Source organism: Schistosoma mansoni, chromosome 1 (assembly GCF_000237925.1).
Source record: "Schistosoma mansoni strain Puerto Rico chromosome 1, complete genome".
Lineage (NCBI taxonomy): Eukaryota > Metazoa > Platyhelminthes > Trematoda > Strigeidida > Schistosomatidae > Schistosoma > Schistosoma mansoni.
Window position 1 is genome coordinate 56,898,231 of NC_031495.1, and position 24,446 is coordinate 56,922,676.

General features: G+C 38.2%; 3 protein-coding genes across 3 annotated transcripts in view; 1 reads left to right on the plus strand and 2 right to left on the minus strand.

Moving 5' to 3' along the window:
• Positions 1–420: 420 nt before the first annotated feature.
• On the plus strand, positions 421–6,099 carry Smp_196690 (nuclear lim interactor-interacting factor-related; the record flags this gene model as incomplete). The annotated part of the gene is made up of 6 exons (XM_018794958.1): positions 421–910; positions 2,485–2,555; positions 2,826–3,376; positions 4,334–4,532; positions 5,138–5,280; positions 5,937–6,099. Exons 1-6 carry the CDS (start codon positions 748–750, stop codon positions 6,097–6,099), a joined length of 1,290 nt encoding a protein of 429 aa, XP_018649318.1. The 5' UTR covers positions 421–747.
• An 8,923-nt stretch (positions 6,100–15,022) lies between these two features.
• The window catches only part of Smp_159160 (putative ef-hand domain (C-terminal) containing protein), a gene marked incomplete at its 5' end in the record, with an annotated part of 32,062 nt that continues 22,638 nt past the window's right edge, over positions 15,023–24,446 (minus strand). Inside the window, 2 exons of the mRNA XM_018794959.1 lie at positions 15,023–15,243; positions 21,680–21,743. Of these exons, the coding sequence (XP_018649319.1) occupies positions 15,172–15,243; positions 21,680–21,743 (136 nt within the window). The 3' untranslated portion in view covers positions 15,023–15,171. The remainder of the gene's footprint in view (positions 15,244–21,679; positions 21,744–24,446) is intronic.
• Smp_116370 (hypothetical protein) lies at positions 20,903–21,091 on the minus strand (the record flags this gene model as incomplete). The annotated part of the gene is made up of 1 exon (XM_018794960.1): positions 20,903–21,091. One exon carries the CDS (start codon positions 21,089–21,091, stop codon positions 20,903–20,905), a length of 189 nt encoding a protein of 62 aa, XP_018649320.1.

A 24,446-nucleotide genomic window follows, 5' to 3' on the forward strand; every position in this document is an offset into this window, starting at 1 on the left:
GACCCGAAATTTGTTGGCCCGTTTGATCTCCACGATCAGGAATATCGTTCTTTAAAGTGTCAGGTTCCGAAACACCACTAGTGTGCATACTGATTGTGACGTACCTGTTAAAATGACCCATTGTCTGAGAAGTCATGGTTTTTTCACAGATCCTACTCTGTTTCGAGAAGGAGTAAAAGATTTTCCAACATAATTATAGAGTGGTTGTAATCATGTCAGGTGTCAATTGGACTACTTAGAGCAATTAAAGTGGTGATAAAATAAGATGTACAAACCCAGAAAGTTTAACAGTACGGTTAGTCTTCATGTTATTATTCCATTGCAATGAATGATTTCATTCCTCCTCATCTGGTTACTACGTCACTCGGAAGAGTCTTAACAACAAAAGGTTATGCTTGTTTAAGTAAGTTCTAAAACGTTATAGGCAGCTTTTCGAACTGTTAGCCGCTGAAGGTTTTAGTGATCTTGGGATTTATTTTATTGTCAGTCGCAATTATGGTTGCAGACTACTCTTTTCACTAATTCGACTTACAAACTCAACATTTGGCTTAATCTAGTGTTTGAGATGTGATGCTCCGTGTTGATTGTTGAGGAGACCACTGGCTTGGAGTTATAATTCAGTTTACCTAATAAATCCTACTGGCTTATCAGCTGAAAGCATTTACACATCTTATACGAGACTATTTTCCGAGCTTTTAACTGCCCTCGCACTACTTTATTTCAACAAAGAAACGGATATTCATTACAATGCTTCGCAAAATTCATAGTTGGTCAGCCAGAAAGCGTCTTAGTGGATCAAGCTACCCATTAAGAAGAAAAGATCCTAAAACAACCCCAACAAGGACTAAAAAGCACCAAAAATGTATAAATTTCCGAAAATCCAGTCGCAAACCGACGGGACTACCGTCAGGTGGGTTTCTGTTGAGGGATGCGTTTTCCTTAAATGCTATACCTCCTGATGATCTAGTTAATTCTCTGTTAAGCTTTGTTCACGAGTTAGCCCATAACTGGTGGGACTATAGTCTATGAACAAACTTTGAGCGACTCCTTAATGAGCTTAAGAATGCCCACCTACTTACTGCTTTGTAACCATCACTAGGGCTAAATGAGGGTTACAAAGCAGTTTGAAGAAAAAGTTATGATTTACAACCAATTCTTAGGACTAGAAGTTAGGTTTATGGTTTTCATCACGAACTGACATAACGTAGAATGCCAAGACGCTATTTAGTCAAATGAGTTTTGTACTAAACTCTAAGACCTGTTATCCTAAATCCGACTGATTCGTCCATAAATTATAGTCTCGTCATTAAATGTCCGTTTTACTTACACGTTTCAACATCCGGGCATATTGGGACCTTTCTTATTTAGATGTACAACTTCAAAGCATTTAGGCTCTTAGTGTAAGACATCAAGATTTTAATAATTTCCCTAAAGCTCCTCAGGCCAGTTTTCGTCACTGAGATTTTTACAGACATAACATTCATTTCTAAAACCTTAGTATCTTAAGCACATAAAGTTATTAGTAGTCTGAAATTAATACCCATCTGAATCATTTGGTAAGTGAACAATATTTTAAAACTCTAGATCACCTATTTGAGAACCGTATGTATTCAGGTGTATGCGCATCGTTATGGCAATAAATTTGTTGGTGTCTGTACGTGATCCCCTCACTTCTATCACAATGCACTTAATAATTTACTCTTGTCAGCTGTAAAAAGGTACAGTTTTCACTAAATTAAAAGTCTTGAGTCAAAGGAATTGTATCCCTGTCGAAAGTAGTTCCCCACCAAGCATAGGTTGGGTCTACAATCCGTCGGTTCAGTCCTGCTCCATACACGAGGGACCTGAATTTTTCAAGTTAAGGATGTTCGGCAACTCCATATGCTCGATCACCATTGTCTCCAAAGGATTGCTGATATCCAGTAGTAACACCCATTAATGACCTCGAGGTTAGCTACCAGTTGGGTCATAGATGATAATTCGATTTGTCACCCTGAAACATCGACTTCAGTAGCTTGGACTTGTGTTACGAAAATCATCCCAGGATATTGTACATCGTTTATTGATTGCTGGTGGTGGGATGGGATGGCAGTATTTATGTGTAATAAAAAAACGTGACATAGACATGCCCATACTTATATGCCACATTAGTCCTGATGATATTCTGATAACTAAATATCCTCTCATCAAGAGCCTATATGTATTTTGTGTTATCTCGGTGGTCCATTAATTCTGCGTGGTCAGATTTAAGAATTAGATCAAACCCAGCAACATGTTACTAAGGTTATGTTATTAGGAATCTTATAGTTGCAGCTTTTCACAGATAAGCATTGACTGTTCATTTGAAGAAAATAAAACCAGTTAGTCAGTTTTCGACTCAACTGTTTAGATATACTGACTGATACAGTTATTCGGTTTGCGGTTGGTGTTTTTTCCAAGTTTTGTATTAAAGTGATAGCATTTTAATTTATCTCCCCACTTTAGTCGCAAAACCAAGAGCGCGGAAAGTCCACAAAGCACCTATCCCGGAATCTCAAAGTGTGACTAACCAAAATGTAAGTATTGATTTTATACCAGTTATGTCGTTCATCCCTCTATTGTTTCGTAACATTATACAATCAACTATTAGTAACTTATTTTATATGTAGAGTCTTATAACGGCTACTGGAACTTAATTTTAAATTCAAACTAACCATAATCCATAGTTGGAAGTTATGAGAACTTTTTAATTTATTCTCCTAAATCTTAGTGTCATCTCATACTTTCTATTCGTTCACAGCTAAAACATTATCTCCATAACGAAACGTATTTTTGTTAAATTTCAGCTGCCAGATGATGTAGATATTCAGGTCCCTTCAGTTTGTAATCATCATAATTCTGCTCATACGAAAATTCACCGTAATAACTTCATAGACCCTCCAAATTTACCTTCACCGTTGTGTGTTTCTGATTCTTGTGAAAATGCTAACGAACAGTTATATCATAACTGTCAAAACCTTCATGATAATTCAGAAAATGATCGTATATTATCAGAGCTACAAAGTACATCGAAAACAGAATCATTGGTGGAAATTAGTACAAACAATTACTTACCTGTAAAACCAAACCCAAGTGTTACGCTTATTGAATGCACTGAGCGATTTACTTTTCCGAATTCGATTACCAGTTCAGATCAACAAGTCGATTCATCTAATGACATTAAACCTCACTTATTCAGAGAGGTTGGATTTATTGGCGAGGATGAAACTATGCAGCCTTCCGACGAGGAAAGTGAACCAAGCGATTCTTCGTCTTCTATCGCTCCTCCGCAAGAACTTTCTACGGAAATCTCTGCAATTGAAGAGTGCGATGACGGAGATTTCGAAGAAGCTGATGCGTAAGTCCCCACCTTTACAGATCACCAGTGACCTCCCTTGTCAACAATGTAAAATACCTGAAGGCCAGTTAAACTAACTAATACTAACATCTTATTTTTGTGATCAAACGTAACTGGTTTTCATGTCAATAACCTTATTAGTACTTACCTCACCTCTGGTTTCCTTAAGGTGTTAGTGCGGTTGCGTTCTGTAGACTGCTTTTCCGCAAAGCTTTTACGAACTGTAAGTATTGTCACACGGCTCAGACCATCGTTTTCTGTTACATTTCATGTGTAAGGAATACATTTCCTTAACCAAAAAACTTCATTGACCTCTTGATAAATTTAAACCGCAGGAACAAGATTTTCAGGGACTTTTCTTGACTATATTTTATTTAATACCAAAATCGTCTATTAATTTCAGATTACGCAACTCGTCCCCAAGAAGTTTGATCTAAATTTCACCCAGATTAGGATAGTGACCAAGCGGTCCATGTTAGATATGGTGCAGTGTTGAATAACTTTAATTTCCCCACACCCCAGATAAAGCGTATAAATCCAAATGAAAATGAAGAAAGCTGAGTAATTTTAGATATCGACTATACTATCGGCATGTTTCGCTGAATACCCTATCACTTAGGAAAGTCCACTGGAATCCGTGGTCCAATTTTTTCTTGGTGATTCAATAAATTAGTCGAGTTTTTCACTTCACTTTTCATCATACATTTGCGTCCTTCCAATTCGTTAGGTACCGGTTGCATCTTAGTACATTGCCAAATGAGTTGTTACTAAGATCCTCATTTTACTCTCAGTTGTAAGTTTCTGTGAACATTAATACTGCATACTGCTTTTATCTGGTTATTATCAGTGACTGTAAGATTTATCCACTGCCCACTGTTCCAGTTATTTTATTGGAGGTTTATTCTTTAACATCATAGTATCGTAGAAGTTTCATTCGTTTCGCACTTTTATTTCCAGATATGCCTTCATCCGCAGCCTCCCACCACTGCCTCCTGATATTATTTGTCGTCCACCAGCGCTGCCGAAAAAAACACGCTCCTCTCCAGAGTTTTGCTTAGTTCTTGATTTAGATGAAACTTTGGTTCATTGTAGTCTGAACCCTCTTTTGGACGCTCAGTTTATTTTCCAAGTTGTTTTTCAAGGTGTTGTCTACATGGTACGTTATCAAATTATATTTTCCTAATGTTATGCAAGTCAGAATATAGCATTAGATCACAGGATCGCTGTCATAATTATAGCATGTATCCTGTTTTGGAGGATTTATGTTTTTATTTGACGGAATTTTCGGTTGTCAAAATCAATGAATAGGATGTTAATCGATCAATGAACGCTGTTATATAGCTTGAGTGGGTGGTATCTACTCATAAGATCGTATTTTTGAATTGAGCAATCGAATGATTAGAAATCAAAGACAAGACCACTAGTCAAATGAAGTTTTTCATGTACTAAAATAACATGATTTGCAGAATGCAAACGCAAAAGAAACATGATAACATAGCCATAGGTGATTGGAGAAAATTAGCTTGTATGTCACTCATTGTTCTCCAAGTAATTAAGGAGTCTATTAGGTCTGATTTTGGAGCATAATATCATATCCTATATATTAGATTTTCCCTCATTATAATATCGGCTATTAAAGACATCTGTTTACTTTATTCACCTAGTTTAGTTTACCATAGAACTACGTTTATATGAATGCTAAGTTGGTGTATAAATTATGTGGTGCAGTGGATTTTTGTAACTTTTTTTTACGCTATCCAGGTGTACGTCCGAATTCGACCACACTTATACGAATTTCTTACCAATGTATCTGAACACTTCGAAGTTGTGCTTTTTACAGCTAGCACGAAAGTATACGCTGATCGTCTTGTAAACTTGATCGATCCTAAAAAGAAATGGATCAAGTAAGTTTTTTTGTTCTGCGCACTTCATCTGTTACATGTTTATTATCTCACAGACCTACAAACTAGCATTTTATCATTGTATTTGTTATTTTAAATTGACGTTTTATTGTCAATCATAGCTCATGTTACCGTAACCTTTTTGATTACTACGGAACCTAATGTCTTCTGTTACATTGAATTGTAATCAACCTGTTAATTTCCTGAAGGTTGATTATGAGCGAGACACAATATTATCCCCGATGATACGTTAGATGCCACTCAAATTTCTTTTACGAAGAAGCATTGGTTTAATTCCTAGTTTCAGCTAGTCCTCACAAAAATAGTATATCACATACTTCAAATGTCTTGGAAGTTTGTTTACTTTCGCCAATTTTTATAATTGTAGACATGTTAACACGGCTGTGGTTTTCCCTGTATTGTTTCACTCCTGATTAGGTGTAGGATATATTCTCGGAGGCGTAGGAATTGGATTACCATTGCAGTTTAGTGATGTTTAAGCATTATGATACAGTTATTCTTTCCGACAATATACTTTTGAAGTTATCTTCTTTTTCATCTTATTCTAACTATTTTTGTACCAGATTACACTTTTTTCGGTAAGAGCTTGTTTGACTTTGACATATAAATACTAAGTTGCAAAATTTTTCCCGTTCTAGGCATAGATTATTCCGTGAACACTGTGTCTGTGTAAATGGTAATTACGTCAAAGACTTACGAGTCCTAGGCCGAGACCTCCGCAAAACTGTGATTATTGATAATTCTCCTCAGGCGTTTGGCTATCAGGTATTTGGTTTATTGTTGTTAATTACTTTCAACTAATGTGTTATTACAGTATTCTTTTGGGAAATATTTTTAGTGCGCCATCACATGATTATCACATGATTATTTCTACCAGCATAAATGCGTAATTGATATTATCAGTTTTCATTCATTCGGTTTTTTCACTTATCTCCTCTTGGTGCGCTAACTTTGGATGTGACTAATATAGTTCTCATTGTTTCTGCTTGCATCTGCCTCCTACTAGAGTCACAGTAAGGAGTCAGTCACCCACATAAGGAAGCTCTTGATATGATGCTGATTCTTGCTTCGTGTGACTTTTATGGATCATTTGATCCAAATTTGTTGGTGGACCTTGATTTCCAGTGTTCAGTCAGTCTGTCAGCTACAACGTAGGACCAGGCACACATATGCATCAGTCCAAGTTGCCATATCTCGTTAGCACTCAGTTCTAACAGAAGACTGCATTTTTCCGGCGTCTTCACCAAACAGGACTATGTCATCTGCGTATTCTAGGTCGCTTAGTGGAGCTACTGGCAGGAGATCAATTCCTGAAAATTCAGTCGAAGAGAGTGTTATTTCCAGCAATAGGTCTATAATGAAGTTAAACAAAAATGAGGATAGTGGACAGCCTTGTCGGACACCACTTGAGGTTGTAAAATCATATGACAGTTCGCCATAAGCTCTCACTCGACTGGTAGTGTTCGAGTAAAGAGCCTTCACAAGGTTTATGTACTTCTCAGGTACACCTTTCAATGACAGACACTGCCACAGAACCTCTCGGTCTACAGAGTCAAATGCTGCTTTCAAGTCAAGAAAAACTATCATTGTCGGACGCCGATAAGCATGTCTGTGCTCTAAAACTTGACGAATGGTGAATATGTGGTCGATGCAGCCACGACCAGGTCTGAAGCCAGCCTGATTTTCCCGTGTTTGCAGTTCACGAGTCTTAGTTAGGCGCCCGATAATTATTGAGGCTAGTATTTTAGATGCTATGTTAGTCAGACTAATCCCTCTATGGTTATCGCAGGATGATTTTGGCCCCTTCTTATATATTGGGACAATCAGAGATTGTGACCAGTCAGATGGGATTACGTCCGTCTCCCAGATTTTAGTCAGAATATTAGTCAACCTAGTCGCTAAAATTGGGCCACCATCTGCTCTTCCTCGTTTCAGATTACTTATAGCCTTTTGAACTTCAGGTAGAGTCGGGGGACCTACTTCAATGTTCCATTCAGGTTTTCTGCGAATAGTGGGTAGTTGTGCAGTAGCTGAAGGCCAGTTGAACTGCTGCTTAAAGTGTTCTGCCCATCGTTCTAAACGTCTGGGCTGAGAGCAGATAAGGGTTCCGTCTTTTTCGGAGATCGTTTCACTTACACTTGACTTATTAATTCCGGTTTCTTTTATTAGTCTGAAGAGTTGCCTGGTGTTGCCTACAGCCGCTATCTTTTCCATCTCTTTTGCTTTCGTTGCCCACCACTGCTCACGATCGTTCCTTAGACTTTTAGTCAACCTTGATCTAATTTGTTTACGCTCTTCGTCGTGTTCAGAGCCTGATGGGATGGATTTACGCGAATCCATCAGTGAAATAGACTTGGAAGAAATCCATTGGTTTTTTGGAACCCTATGGTTTAAATAACTAATAGATGTGACTGCTGTTTCCACAGCTGTTCGTATGTCTTTCCAAGCAGCATCTGGGTCAGTCTCGTTTACAGAACTGCCTAGATGTGAACTCAGTTGTTTCTGGAATTCGCATTTGGCTTTCTCGTCCTCCAGTTCAATCCTAATGGGTCTTCTTAGTGTAGTTTTCCTGCGTCCATTGAGGCGCAGACAAATGCGAGCTCGTATTAAAGCGTGATCAGAGTCTAAACAAGTATTCCAATACGAGCGACAATCTTCTATCGAGCCTCTCCAACGATGACTGATGACAATATGGTCTATTTGAGTCCATCGTTGGTTTGGTGAAGGTGGTCGCCATGTTAGGCGATGTCTTTCCTTATGCTTAAAATTAGTGCTTGCTAAAAATAAACGATTGTCTGAGCATAGTTGCAACAGACGATCACCGTTATCGGTTCGTTGAGCCGGAATACTAAAACACCCACCTAAATGTCTTTCTGTTTGATTTAAGCTGCCTACCTGGGCATTAAAGTCACCCGCTACGACTACTATGTCTGAGCGCTTAGCTTTCTGTAGAGGTCATCTTTCACTTCATCATGGCTGCAATCAGTGGGAGCGTAGGCAGAAACGACGAAAAGGCAACGAAGTGTGTCCCTATCCTTCCGAGTTCTTACGGATCCATTCAGCCGGACAACACACAGGCGACTGTTAACGGGGATCCATTCTAGTAGTGCTTGTTCTGCCCTCGTACTTAGTGCTATGCCTACACCTGCCAGTCCACGAGAACTAGTCATGGGGTCGCCAGATACACGGGGGGTGTATTCCGTTGGCTGTCCATTTTGGCGAGGCGATGTCAAGTGAATGACCACACTGGGATCCTGTATGCGTGTTTCGGAGACACAGCATACATCAATGGTACGAGATTCTAGGGTCTTAGCCAAGGAGGCCTGCTGACTTAGGGTACGGTACGGTGAAGGCTCCAATGTGTAGTTTGGAGCGAGGTTTTAGTAGACCTGGGACAGCGTTTCGCGCACTAGAATCGCTGGCCATGGTGACACTTGAGGAGGAAACCGAAAGAGAAAGTTTAGTGTTGAAAGTCAAGGTAGAAGGAATAGTAGGAATTGAAGAAGGAGATTGATTATGAATACAGTGGTTTTGAGTGCTGTTTGAGGTATGAGGGCAGTTATCAATTCCCGGTTGCCCACACTGTGGAAGGGTTCTTTTAGAGGTACCTGAAAAGGAAATTGGGTGAGAAGTGGTCTTAATGACCTGAGAGCGTGACCGCAATGCCCAAGGGACAGCTGCTTGAGGTCGGTCACACACGACCTTCTTGTGGGTAGTTTTTGTGTTAGCTCCGTTCTTTAAAGGACCTTACCGCCGGAGACGGATATCCGTGGGATAAGGCAAGGTGTGCATTTTTAGGGTCGACCTTTTCTAACTCCACCCCTCCTTGTGGGAAGGCAGCATCGCTGTCACGCTGGTTGTCTGAAGGAAACACCTTACTGCTGTCACACCTCTGTACAGTCAGCAGTACGACTTCACCTTCGGACCTTGGATTTGCTGCTCTCAGTCTCACCGCTCTTCAAACGGCCTGCCTGGCATGGTAGGACCTTGAGGAACGATTGGTTCATCACGATAGGCAAGCCCGACTACCACGTCAAGGTAGCAGCAACGGTCTTGTGTTAATTTAATTCTATTCGTAGCAATGTAATTATTAGTGTGTGTTAATAACACTGCACACACAGTGGTGAATTTATGAAATCAGCCATCAGAAAGGTTGGCACTCAAAATGTATGGTTATTGAATAATGAGGTTTGATTAGCAGTGACGATGGAAATAATTTTTCTCATACCCGGACTTCCCGGTTGCCCACACCGTGGAAGGGTTCTTTTAGAGGTACCTGAAAAGGAAATTGGGTGAGAAGTGGTCTTAATGACCTGAGAGCGTGACCGCAGTGCCCAAGGGACAACTGCTTGAGGTCGGTCACACACGACCTTCTTGTGGGTAGTTTTTGTGTTAGCTCCGTTCTTTAAAGGACCTTACCGCCGGAGACGGATATCCGTGGGATAAGGCAAGGTGTGCATTTTTAGGGTCGACCTTTTCTAACTCCACCCCTCCTTGTGGGAAGGCAGCATCGCTGTCACGCTGGTTGTCTGAAGGAAACACCTTACTGCTGTCACACCTCTGTACAGTCAGCAGTACGACTTCACCTTCGGACCTTGGATTTGCTGCTCTCAGTCTCACCGCTCTTCAAACGGCCTGCCTGGCATGGTAGGACCTTGAGGAACGATTGGTTCATCACGATAGGCAAGCCCGACTACCACGTCAAGGTAGCAGCAACGGTCCTGTGTTAATTTAATTCTATTCGTAGCAATGTAATTATTAGTGTGTGTTAATAACACTGCACACACAGTGGTGAATTTATGAAATCAGCCATCAGAAAGGTTGGCACTCAAAATGTATGGTTATTGAATAATGAGGTTTGATTAGCAGTGACGATGGAAATAATTTTTCTCATACCCGGACGAGAATAAATGAATGGTAACCGTTAGGAATTACTTATGGACTAATATTATGCGTATATTCTTATTGTATGACTATTGACTATATTATAAACCTTTATTTGACCTACTGACTTATCATAAGATTTACTATTCTTGAGGTATTCCCAATTTATTAGTAACATTATCTCACAATCACAGGTATTTTGGGCTAGATTTTGTACAAATGTTATTTTCTATCTTATGGTGCGATGTGATCTGATTTGTTTGTATATAAATCCAGTATGTTTGAAATATATTACTCATATTACTGAGGCTCAGATTGGCGTTCTGGACTTAACGAGCAGGGCTAGACGGAAAAATGACCAACCGGAACTCTAGGCTGCTCGTGCTGATGTGTGCATCATTAGTTTGGTCGTAAAGTCAGTGTATCTAATTGGCAATCGTATTTCGCGATGATTGTGTAAGCTAAGGACATAACCTTTTCTTTGTAACTGTTTATTAAACCTACGTTATAACAACATTTGTTAGCCCATTTAGTATTGACCCCTCTGTTCATCCTACCTGACTTCATGATAGAGACTTGTGTCGGTGACGGTGTTCTAACATCCGGCGAATTCACCTCCAGAAATCTTGTTTAGCTTTCTAATTTTCAACCACAAGAAAAAGCATTCTATCACATGTTTGACCATCTAACTTATGGTCGTCTCTGTGCTAGCGACTAGTCATTGATTTAATAAAATAAATTTACATGCTCTATGTTCTTATTTGTTTGATCATCTACAGACTTTACTTTAACTTTTCCACATTTATCGGTGAAATGGCTTTTATGACTTCAGTTTGACAAGTGGAAACTATATTCATTTTAAGGTTCATTTTCATAGCGCAGTAGTAGTATTGTGTATCTTTCCAATAGGTAAAGTTCAGTTTAGAATATAGTTTTTGAGTCATTTCATTTTTGGCATATTGGAGAAATTGTGACATAATGTTAATAATGAATAAATCTTTATTTCTGCATTTTCATATCATTCCCAGTTGGATAATGGTGTTCCAATTGAGAGTTGGTTTGTTGATTCAAATGATTGTGAACTCCTTAAACTTATTCCGTTTTTAAAAGAAATAACTAAAGTCGTAAGTATTTATGGTTATTATCGATCATATTTGTTTATGTTCAGCAGTTATTTTAATATAATGTTCTCTTCTCATACCACTTTTTTACTGTTTATGGTAATGACTGTGATCTTCTGAAACTAGTTTTGAGTGAATACCAGCTTTTTTAATTTCTATGAATTTGTTCATGTAAAGTTGTTTTAGTAATTCTGACACCAATAATTTTACACCATTGGGTTGCCGATTCTATTAACCGAAATTCATTTATTTATTTATTTATACACATAAATATTGGTACAAAAAGCACCAGATAAATATGCGCCTCACAAATCTCATTTGATTTGTGTGAGGGCTGTGATACTGCCCAGGCGCCCAGACTGAAGCAGATGGTTTTCTTAGGGGGCCACACCCGGAGCCTTTGACCTAAAGGTCTGATCCACAAGGCAGTGGAGCATCGTGAGGAGATGCAGTCCCATGGTAGCCGGTGACCAACAATAGGTTCATACGCCATTCGTTCCATCAGGATCCTGGAGCCCATGTGCACCATTGGTTTGGAATCAGGGTTTTCCAACTCCCCTAGGTGGACCCTCCATGTCCACCAACCCGGTTAAAGCGCCGGACATTCGCTTTTCGTCCTCTCACTTTCGTAAACAACACCGGTGCCACGAGAAGGCAGTGAGTAGGACTTCCCTGTCAGAGGCTATATATTCGCGTTGCCATGTGAGAGCATTTGGAGAGGGAGAGCGGACTCTTCCCACTCTCAGCCGTACCAGGGCATTTGGGGGCTTGTTTGAGTGTATGTGACTATGATATTATGCTCCAAAATCAGACCTAATAGACTCCTTAATTACTTGGAGAACAATGAGTGACATACAAGCTAATTTTCTCCAATCACCTATGGCTATGTTATCATGTTTCTTTTGCGTTTGCATTCTGCAAATCATGTTATTTTAGTACATGAAAAACTTCATTTGACTAGTGGTCTTGTCTTTGATTTCTAATCATTCGATTGCTCAATTCAAAAATACGATCTTATGAGTAGATACCACCCACTCAAGCTATATAACAGCGTCCATTGATCGATTAACATCCTATTCATTGATTTTGACAACCGAAAATTCCGTCAAATAAAAACAGCAAACCTACTTTTTATATATGTATGTATAATATTGTTGCTAATATCATAAGATATATTAAGTTTATTAAGTGGTTTGAAACCGAATACTAGACGACTAAGTCGTGCTAAACTTAGTCGAGTTTGAATAACCTCGTAGTGTTTTGGCTCATATACGTGTCATCTATTAATCGGAGTACATTTTTGATGAAATATTATGTTTTTGACTATGTTTCGCAGTTTTAAACTCGAATATGTTCACATTTTCTTTCAGGATGATGTTAGACCATTAATAGTTGATCGATTCCGGTTACATGAGAAAGTTCTGGCAGCTCCTCTCTCACCACCCGATGTTCAGAATTGATATATTTCAATCTTTTGTAGGTCGCAGTTAAGCTTAAAACAAAAAAATTGTTTTTAAGCAGCAGTTATTTATTTTCTATTTTTCACAATTAAAGCTTCCTTTAAATTAATTTTGTTTATTACGGTAAACCTTCTTTATATTTTTAATCCCAATAACCTTTTTTTTGTCATCATCACTTATCTTTTAACACATTAGACAGATTGATCATCGCATAGCTAACATGGACACACATTCAATGCGTTGCAGCATTTATATGCTGTATAAATTTGATAATATTCACCATATTATCTGTATTCGTTCATTCACTCATTTCAATTACGTAAGTAAACAAACATATTTGAATAATTTCGTTTTATTTCCATTTTTAACAGTAAAGATTACTTGTTTTTTATTATTATAATCATCATTATAATAATCGATATATCTCGCTTATTTTAGTCGAAATTATTTGCATCATAATTACATTATTATTATTATTATTATTATTACTGCCACTATTTTTAATTTTTAATTTCTATATTCATCAAGATTTATGGCCTGACATCTATTGCTAACTATTACGCATTCGTTATTTGGGAGAATTATATATTCTTCATTTTATTTCTTGTCAACATTTGCATTTACATTATATGTATATTTATATATCATTAATAAAAATATCCTTATAATCATATAATTTACATGTGTATAGAGATGTGTACGTACGCATGTTTCTTCACCTTTTCCTTACCTATCATTCATTGCTTTTTTTTGGCGATAATCAATAAAACGACTGCATCGTATTTTTATTTGGTCGCTTTGAATTTCACAACTTAATTCTATTACCGTAAACGGGAGAACGTTTTTCATTCTTATCTATCTGCTCTTGAAACTGGTGAACATTACATATTCTCCCTAAATTTTTATGATTATTCTTATAGGCGATAAATACCGCGGTAATAATGTTGTTTTCAGTACCTTGTTTTACTTTAATTCGATTGTCAGTTTTCTGTTGTTTTTAATTATCGTTGTCATTAATTCTTTAGATGTTTTGTTCTTTCGCATTGCCCATTGCATTTTTACAATTGGAATTTCGTATTTTAGCGCTCATGAGATAGTTTTACTGATATGACAACTTTTGTCAGTTTTTGGGATGTCTGCTGTGGTGTACAGAAAATTAAATCTTGCATTTTTAAGGGGAAATTTCTTTTCTTTCACCTTTAATTTGTTTACTGGGTGGGACTTTTTGTCATCGTTGATGATTTACTTTTAAGATTTTAAATACCTTGTTTTTCTCTCGCCGTTTATCTACTGCACAGTTTATACACATCTTATTAGTAATTTCAATAAAACATGTATTTGGTACTTTTAATTTTTGTGGTTGTTGATTTGACTTATTTATGGGACTCGTTAACACTTGCCAACTTAGTTATAGCGTCTCTTCAATAAGATTTTTATGATGATGTAAACATCGCTCGTGTTTTGTTTTTCGCATAAAATGTGCTCATTTCACTGTATTTAGTAAATTTGTCTTTGGTTTAGGACCAAAAATTTTGTAGTTTACTAATAATCAGGTAGTACATATCATTTTACGTACAAACAACTGATTCAATAGAACACCTGTAAATAGTACTAGAAGAGATCAATCCACTTCTAATGCGAACCCTGAAGCACATTTGATTATCCCTAAGTGCGTTTTTTCTACAAATCTTTCCAGTCGAAGAAGCATGGACTACTGGAACTCATGTTCCGTTAGTCCAATAAGGTTACATTTTCAAACTTGATTGTTTTGTAAATACATAAACCTAAAAATTGTGGAGATAACAAATTGAAGTAGTCTTTGACGTGGTCAGCATCATACGTTATTGGAAAGATAACTGAATATCATGAGAGCATTTTTCGAGTTTCGAATATTACACCGACCTCAGTTATGATAGATAGGAAATATCCTGGTGAATTATTGATTACACGACATAAGTCACTAATAGTGTAAATTTTTATCATCGAGAAAAAATTAGAAGACTAGGTAACAATGCTGGCTAGTTTAGTTACTAACGCATTCTTCTGTCTTTCATACAGCTCTTTTCAATGAGTAACGCTAATTCGATCTTAATGTACTGAAAGGTATATGGAACAGGTATTTCATAAAATTTATGAAATAGCGCGTAACAAAAATCATTGGTGCATTCCCCTCCCCTATGAGAGATCACATGTGTGTAGGAATGCTTTATAGAAAGTTTTTTATCAAAACAAGCCATATGTTGGGAATAAAGCTGGCATACATATATGTATATATATTAAATTTGTTTTGTGAACTCAACTATCTCATAAACAAATCAGAAGTTAGTTATATCTCACTCATTTCTTCTACAGACAAGTAAGTGCAAAAACTTTGTTTAATTATAAGTACTATTCATGTTCCATTATAATTATGGTTGTTCAAAAAATCGTCCAAATTGTTCTAGTGACATTTTTCCTTCAGAACCATACTTATCAAGCAACTACAAAATTAGAAAAAAGACACAACATTAAATAACTTTGTCGCTAAGTATATTACAATTTAAAATATTGTTAAAGTGATGTTTGTATTTTTATTGTTTAAATCACTAAAAATAATGTGACATACCAGGTCAGTCAATGTTTGGCGATTGTGACTATGCATGAACAATAATACAGAATATCTAGTTCCATAGTTATAATATCATTTTAATCTGTTTAGCAAAAAAATACTGTTTGAGGTATTCCTAACTTTAACTAAATTATTGTGCAAAATGTTTCCCTAACGAATTTGAGTGAGATTTAAATGAAATGACTGGTTTTGAACAGAAACCAAACAATTTGGTGTCAATCTAGATTGTTAATGTCAACACAAACTTCAACATTTCATTTAGAATAAGATGTATATACTTTTAAAAAATCCATCCAGTAACTAATTAAATCACAGACCTCTATGAATGATTTGACTTTAAAACCAGGAAGTATTAAGGAGCTGTTTCAATGCAATGTGAGACTACTTAGTAGTGTTCATCCACAACCCCACTGAGGAATGAACCTAGAATATTCAGGAATCATCATGAGTGCTTAATCTTTTAATAATTCATATAGTGATCAAAGAACCTTGTTATAAGAGGACGAAGATTTAAGAAATGGTTACTCTGGAAAATATTTTATGGACTTTCAATGTATGTGTATATCTATTTATTACACAACTACTAAATTATTGAACTACCATATTTTTATTTTCTGTTTGTTGTAAGCTTGTTTTTGCAAAATGACTGTCTCCACGCTTGTTAGCGAGATCAGATTGGATGAAAACATATCCCACGCACAACTGCGTTGGGGCACGCTGATTGAGTATTTCTCAACCAATCAGCGATAGCAGAGACTTGAGGAAGACTCAAGAACCTACTTATGTTACAATTATAAATATACTAATGTCTTTCTTATTATGATTCCTACTCCCACCCACCCTTGTTATTTGGAATACTATTACGTCCTTGTTCAACCGTGTTCTGATTTAGGGACTTGTTGAGAAAAGCAGTGTCCAAAATATACTGAGCAATAAGAGTAGCTAGTTTCTAATATGAGAAAACAAGAAATTTCGTATATTTCCCAATTTGTCAGTCAGTTATTTACAGATTCTCCAGTTTCATTGGCACGTGTGGCCTGTTTCTGCATAACAACGATTATCTGTTTTATGTTGTGCTCCTCCCCCCGACCGTTGCTGCTACCTTGACGTGGTGGTCGGGCTTGCCTATCGTGATGAGTCAACCGAGCTATACTGGCTGGAACAATCGTTCCTCAAGGTCCTACCATGCCAGACAGGTCGGTTGAAGAGCGGTGAGACTAAAAGCAGCAGACCCAAGGTCCGAAGGCGAAATCGTACTGCTGACTGTACAGAGGTGTGACAGCAGTAAGGTGTTTCCTTCAGACAACCAGCGTGACAGCGATGCTGCCTTCCCACAAGGAGGGGTGGAGTTAGAAAAGGTCGACCCTGAAAAATGCACACCTCGCCTTATCCCACGGATATCCGTCTCCGGCGGTAAGGTCCTTTAAAGAACGGAGCTAACACAAAAACTACCCACAAGAAGGTCGTGTGTGACCGACCTCAAGCAGTTGTCCCTTGGGCACTGCGGTCACGCTCTCAGGTCATTAAGACCACTTCTCACCCAATTTCCTTTTCAGGTACCTCTAAAAGAACCCTTCCACGGTGTGGGCAACCGGGAAGTGATAACTGCCCTCATACCTCAAACAGCACTCAAAACCACTGTATTCATAACCAATCTCCTTCTTCAATTCCTACTATTCCTTCTACCTTGACTTTCAACACTAAACTTCCTCTTTCGGTTTCCTCCTCAAGTGTCACCATGGCCAGCGATTCTAGTGCGCGAAACGCTGTCCCAGGTCTACTAAAACCTCGCTCCAAACTACACATTGGAGCCTTCACCGTACGTACCCTAAGTCAAATCTGTCAACAGGCCTCTTTGGCTAAGACCCTAGAATCTCGTACCATTGATTTATGCTGTGTCTCCGAAACACGCATACAGGATCCCAGTGTGGTCATTCACTTAACATCGCCTCGCCAAAATGGACAGCCAACGGAATACACCCCCCGTGTATCTGGCGACCCCATGACTAGTTCTCGTGGACTGGCAGGTGTAGGCATAGCACTAAGTACGAGGGCAGAACAAGCACTACTAGAATGGATCCCCGTTAACAGTCGCCTGTGTGTTGTCCGGCTGAATGGATCCGTAAGAACTCGGAAGGATAGGGACACACTTCGTTGCCTTTTCGTCGTTTCTGCCTACGCTCCCACTGATTGCAGCCATGATGAAGTGAAAGATGACCTCTACAGAAAGCTAAGCGCTCAGACATAGTAGTCGTAGCGGGTGACTTTAATGCCCAGGTAGGCAGCTTAAATCAAACAGAAAGACATTTAGGTGGGTGTTTTAGTATTCCGGCTCAACGAACCGATAATGGTGATCGTCTGTTGCAACTATGCTCAGACAATCGTTTATTTTTAGCAAGCACTAATTTTAAGCATAAGGAAAGACATCGCCTAACATGGCGACCACCTTCACCAAATCAACGATGGACTCAAATAGACCATATTGTCATCAGTCATCGTTGGAGAGGCTCGATAGAAGATTGTCGCTCGTATTGGAATACTTGTTTAGACTCTGATCACGCTTTAATACGAGCTCGCATTTGTCTGCGCCTCAATGGACGCAGGAAAACTACACTAAGAAGACCCATTAGGATTGAACTGGAGGACGAGAAAGCCAAATGCGAATTCCAGAAACAACTGAGTTCACATCTAGGCAGTTCTGTAAACGAGACTGACCCAGATGCTGCTTGGAAAGACATACGAACAGCTGTGGAAACAGCAGTCACATCTATTAGTTATTTAAACCATAGGGTTCCAAAAAACCAATGGATTTCTTCCAAGTCTATTTCACTGATGGATTCGCGTAAATCCATCCCATCAGGCTCTGAACACGACGAAGAGCGTAAACAAATTAGATCAAGGTTGACTAAAAGTCTAAGGAACGATCGTGAGCAGTGGTGGGCAACGAAAGCAAAAGAGATGGAAAAGATAGCGGCTGTAGGCAACACCAGGCAACTCTTCAGACTAATAAAAGAAACCGGAATTAATAAGTCAAGTGTAAGTGAAACGATCTCCGAAAAAGACGGAACCCTTATCTGCTCTCAGCCCAGACGTTTAGAACGATGGGCAGAACACTTTAAGCAGCAGTTCAACTGGCCTTCAGCTACTGCACAACTACCCACTATTCCTAGAAAACCTGAATGGAACATTGAAGTAGGCCCCCGACCCTACTTGAAGTTCAAAAGGCCATAGGTAATCTGAAACGAGGAAGAGCAGCTGGTCCTGATGGATTGGCTCCAGAGGTCTTTAAATATGGTGGTCCAATTTTAGCGATTAGGTTGACTAATATTCTGGCTAAAATCTGGGAGACGGATGTAATCCCATCCGACTGGTCACAATCACTGATTGTCCCAATATATAAAAAGGGGTCAAAATCATCCTGCGATAACCATAGAGGGATTAGTCTGACTAACATAGTATCTAAAATACTAGCCTCAATAATTATCAGGCGCCTAACTAAGACTCGTGAACTGCAAACACGAGAAAATCAGGCTGGCTTCAGACCTGGTCGTGGCTGTATCGACCACATATTCACCATTCGTCAAGTTTTAGAGCACAGACATGCTTATCGGCGTCCGACAATGATAGTTTTTCTTGACTTGAAAGCAGCATTTGACTCTGTAGACCGAGAGGCTCTGTGGCAGTGCCTGTCATTGAAAGGTGTACCTGAGAAGTACATAAACCTTGTGAAGGCTCTTTACTCGAACACTACTAGTCGAGTGAGAGCTTATGGCGAACTGTCATCTGATTTTACAACCTCAAGTGGTGTCCGACAAGGCTGTCTACTATCCCCTTTTTTGTTTAACTTCATTATAGACCTGTTGCTGGAAATAACACTCTCTTCGACTGAATTTTCAGGAATTGATCTTCTACCAGGAGGTTCACTTATCGACTTAGAATACGCAGATGACATAGTCCTGTTTGGTGAAGACGCTGACAAAATGCAGTCTTCTGTTAGAACTGAGTAATAATGCCAGGATGTTTGGGATGCGTTTCTCCCCATCTAAATGTAAATTGTTACTCCAGGACTGGCCTGCGTCAACACCTGAACTTAGGATAGAGAGTGAAGTAGTCGAACGCGTCGACAACTTCACTTATCTTGGAAGTCTGATCAGCCCTAATGGGTTGGTGTCTGACGAAATCTCAGCACGGATTCAAAAAGCTCTTTTGGCTTTTGCCAACTTACGTCACCTATGGCGAAGACGAGATATCCGTCTATCAATTAAGGGACGAGTATACTGCGCAGCAGTTCGTTCTGTTTTACTTTACGGCTGTGAAACATGGTAATAAAGAGTAGCACGGATTCAAAAAGCTCGTTTGGCTTTTGCCAACTTACGTCACCTATGGCGAAGACGAGATATCCGTCTATCAATTAAGGGACGAGTATACTGCGCAGCAGTTCGTTCTGTTCTACTTTACGGCTGTGAAACATGGTAATAAAGAGTAGAAGATGCCACAGATGTCTTAGAAATATTGCTCACATCTGCTAGGATCGCCAGGTAAGTAATAGTGAGGTTAGACACAGGGTATTAGGGAATGATGGTAAATCAGTTGATGAGGTGATGAATCTTCATCGACTGAGATAGTTGGGCCACGTGTTACGTATGCCTGAACACCGATTACCACGACGCGCAATGCTGACTAGTGTAGGGGATGGTTGGAAGAGAGTTAGGGGTGGCCAAACCAAAACATGGCATCAGTGCTTGAAGTCACTAACTTCTAGTCTGAGCCGTGTTGGCAGATGCAGACTACCTGGTTAGGGTCCGCGTGACTATCGTAACCAATGGTTGGAGACTCTAGGTGACGTGGCTCAGAATCGATCACAATGGCGTCGGTGTATACACTCTTTATCTTCCCTTAAACCTTGAGATTAAAATTGCTTCATATCTGCCTTCCTTCCTATACTATATCCTTGTATACAACCTTTCTTTATATACTACCACCACTAAATTAATTACTTCTATGAATCCGGTGTTCATCTTGTTGTGCTAACGAGGTATGGCAACTTGGACCGATGCATATATGTGCCTGGTCCTATGTTGTAGCTGACTGACTGACTGTGCTCTCTAGTATGTCCGTATATGAACCCTAGTGTGCTGAGAACAATAAATGGTAGAAGCTTGTAGACTGTCTTTATTCCAATACAAGTCTAGGGACAGAAGAAAGCGCGCGTATGAGCTGGCCAATAGGAGTCGAGATTATTTGCTCAAGTTTAGTCGCGTTTGTCGGAATGTATCATCGGTCAACGCCTAGTACACTCGGCTCTAATCGAAATAGCTTTGACCAGGTAAAAAAATCATAACACGAGTTCTGATGAGGGAGTGATATTCATTATCTTCTCAGGTCTGGCAAACACATAACAATATTCTGAAATCTGTGTAACAAAACTCTGGACGAATTCCGCATTTTCACTAAAACTTATTCTCGAAATTACTTTTAAGAATAACCACTGATGAAAGAAAGCAATCATTTATTACGATAATCAATTATCATTAAATTAGATAACTTACCTCCTTGAGTACATCTTCATCTGGCGGAATGTGGATTTTCTTACACATGTCTTTCAAATTTTCAATGTCAATACAACCACGTCTGTCTTTATTATACTTAAGAAACATATCATCAATTCTACATTTATCTGTTATTGACATTTTCTTTAATTGTACTCTAACTTCATTCATAACATCGTTGATATCGCCATCTCTGAGAAAATCACATTAAACAATTAAGAGAATCCATTAATGATAATAATTATTATTATTAGTTTTAAATACCTATTATTAGTTTTGTTTTAAAAAGATGTTTTATATACATGATACTTAGGAAATAATTATACACTTCATTTAATTATAAATAAAGTAGGAACTGCTGAATGAAACAAATTTTTGACTTAGATGAAGGTGTTCTAGTCGAAGTTTCATCTTGAACCATATCAGGATCGTACTGTGGCTACTTTCTGAAAAGTAAGGATGATATTTAACCTCTTAAGATTAATTATTGGATAAGAATGTAAGTTATTTACAGTACATACAATATTAAGTTTACGACGATACATGAAACAGATTACGACGTGATTCACGTCTGATATGTAAGATAGACTATAAAAATGAAAGTACTTAAAATAAAGCCGGTAGGTTTGTTACTGCAGAGTTTGTTTCCTATTATCGACCGGTGTGCTTCATGGGACAATTCAAACCAAACAAAATTTCAAATTCTCAACTCACATAAAAATGGAAAAACTGGTTGCATACTAAGATTAATGGACATACACCAAAATGTTTGTTTATCAGAGGATCCAGACCATATAGAGAAAAAGGCTTTATATCAATTTGTCTTATAATAAGAGTTAATGACGGACTAGTTTCGGTAGGCGGGTTATTTTTTGCTTTGTCTTTTAATACGCAATCAGATACAATGGAATGAAATCTCTCTAATCGGATGTGTTAAGTGTATGATCTAATCCATCATTGCCTTTGAATGTGACTATATTTTCAAAAACAATTAAAACTTAGCCGTATAGAGTCTCCACCACCTAAGTTCCTGTCAAGTAGCTGTTATAGTGCACAATCATCTGTACGTTTGAAATTGTCTTGACCTCTGTGGTTGAGATTTATTGTTTGTCATTGCATTTCTGAGGAATAGGAGTATCAGTAGGAAACGATCACTAGTCTACCAATATTTTTATTTATTTACCAGCTACAACTCAGCAAACCATATGCTAAGTTACCGCGTTTTGTAGTAAACATCAACGCAGAATACGTACAACTCATGAATTAGTACTAAGAAATAGCACTAGACCAAATTACTGTGTTTGTTTTCGTTTACTTGATGATCGATGATAAATGACTTATATAAAAACTTGAATGGTAATATTCTTGGATGCATATTTAAATAACTGAATTAGCTGGCATGCACAATAGTAATAAACAATCAAAGCATACCAGAACTGAGTGGACACAACTAGACTGAAATAATATTAGTATCAGATTAACATCAGAATCTAGGCATTAGCATCATCATCATTTGTATTAGGACAGAAATGAAACTGCCAATAGAACATCCAACGATTGTGGTGGAATAAAATAAATCCAGGATTTCACTAGACAAGTGTAATCTGCATTGTAATGGAATGAGTTCAGGGTGTCGTCAACGTGAAAATAGAATATGATAGACAGGTAAGCAAACAAAAGCAAATTACTAATATAGAGTTGCGGAGATTGGTGGGTTTAAATTAATGGGATATGTATCCGTGAGTTTATGGTATATCTGCTTCTCAATGTGCAATATCTAGCAATTTTACATTCATTCAGTGAATGAATGTTGCTTATTATACCATAGTTTTGACTAGAGATTTCATTTCAAGCTCTAACTATGCTTCATCTTTTTTTATCTGGAAAGTTGGGTTGAGCTACAGTGGAGCTTTTATAGAAGACACATGTAAACAGTTTTAGATAATTCAAATGAAACCAGTGAATACTACACTCTTATATCCAGCATTGATACATTGAATGAACGAAAAAGATATTGCACTTTAACTAAACACTGAGAACGGATGGTTATCCTCACGCAACAATATATATATATATATATAAAGTGCAATATCTTCTTCGTTCATTCAATAGGGCATACAAGTGAGCATAAGTTAGACAATAAAACTGAATTACTAGTAGATTTGACAGTCAAATGCTTGATCAGATTCTGCATTCAGAAATAAGTGTAAATTAGTGTGAATTTAATATGTCTCTACTAATCGTCATCTGATTGTATATAATAAAGAATGCGTAAATAAAACCTGATACACAAGTACTGAACGCATTTACTAATTATTAACCCACAACAAGCTTTGTTTTACACTTAATTAAACACAACAGAATTTTGTGGTGTCTCTGACATGTACAAGGACTACCATCAATCAAATGAATTAAACTGCAAATTTTTCTTACGATTAATAGTTATCCAGCCATTCCAATCCAGTGCTCTCTCTAGTATTTTCTAAATAGACTATTTTGGGAGTACACGTAAAATTATTTTATTCGTGTATTACTCTTTAATTTCCTTGCTCAGAATTAGTCATTTCCCATTTGATTGACCCCAAGTTAACAAAAAAAATTAGCACCCAGTACCATTGAATTCTTCAAACTGGTACATTTACTAGGTCATAATTTTTATATGGTACTATTTGAATTATTCTGCTATTACTGGTTTTCATAGCTCATAAGATTAGTGAAAGATAAATTGTTCAACTGAATGGTATAAACATTGGATATCTGGGTTTTTTTAACTATCGGTAGGACACATATTCTCATACATCTATATATCCGAGCAACATATCGTATAACGTTGAGAGGGGTTAGGATGTTTCCAGATGTTAGATCAAGTTAGTCCCGATCCATTCCTATTGCTTGACGATAAGTGGAATATCCCTAAGACAGATATTTGTGTTATACACTGACTGAATGTAAGTTCTAGTTACTACCGTATAGACTAACCAGATGGCTATACCAATTTATGGGACTTATGGAGATTGTAGTATTTTCAAAGTTGAATTCACGAGCCAATCTAAGTTAGGACACAAATGAAAACTTAAAAACACTGAATGGCCGTTTCGTCCTAGTATGGGACTTCTCAGAAGTGCTCATCCATGATCCCGCGCGCGGGATCCGAACCCAGGACCTTCGGTCTAGCGCATAAACGCGTAACCTCTAGACCACTGAGCCGGGACCTGACTTTGAAAATACTACAATCTTCACAAATCGCTTAAATTGATAAAGGTCATGTGCTCATTAGTGGCTAGCTTCAAGATAGATTCCCTGGAGTTTTAGTGAGAAGCAGTGGCCAGTGGAGTTCAATCCGTATCGGGTGTGAGGCAGTTATCCACCTCAGACAATCGATAAAGGGTTACACAAGATCGTGGATTGATCGAAGTTAGACATTAACGTCGTTGAATACCAGCTATGTGGTCTAGAGGTTAGGCGGTAATGCGCGAGACTGAAGGTCCTGGGTTTGAGTCCCGCAAGTGGGGTTGTGAATGCGCAC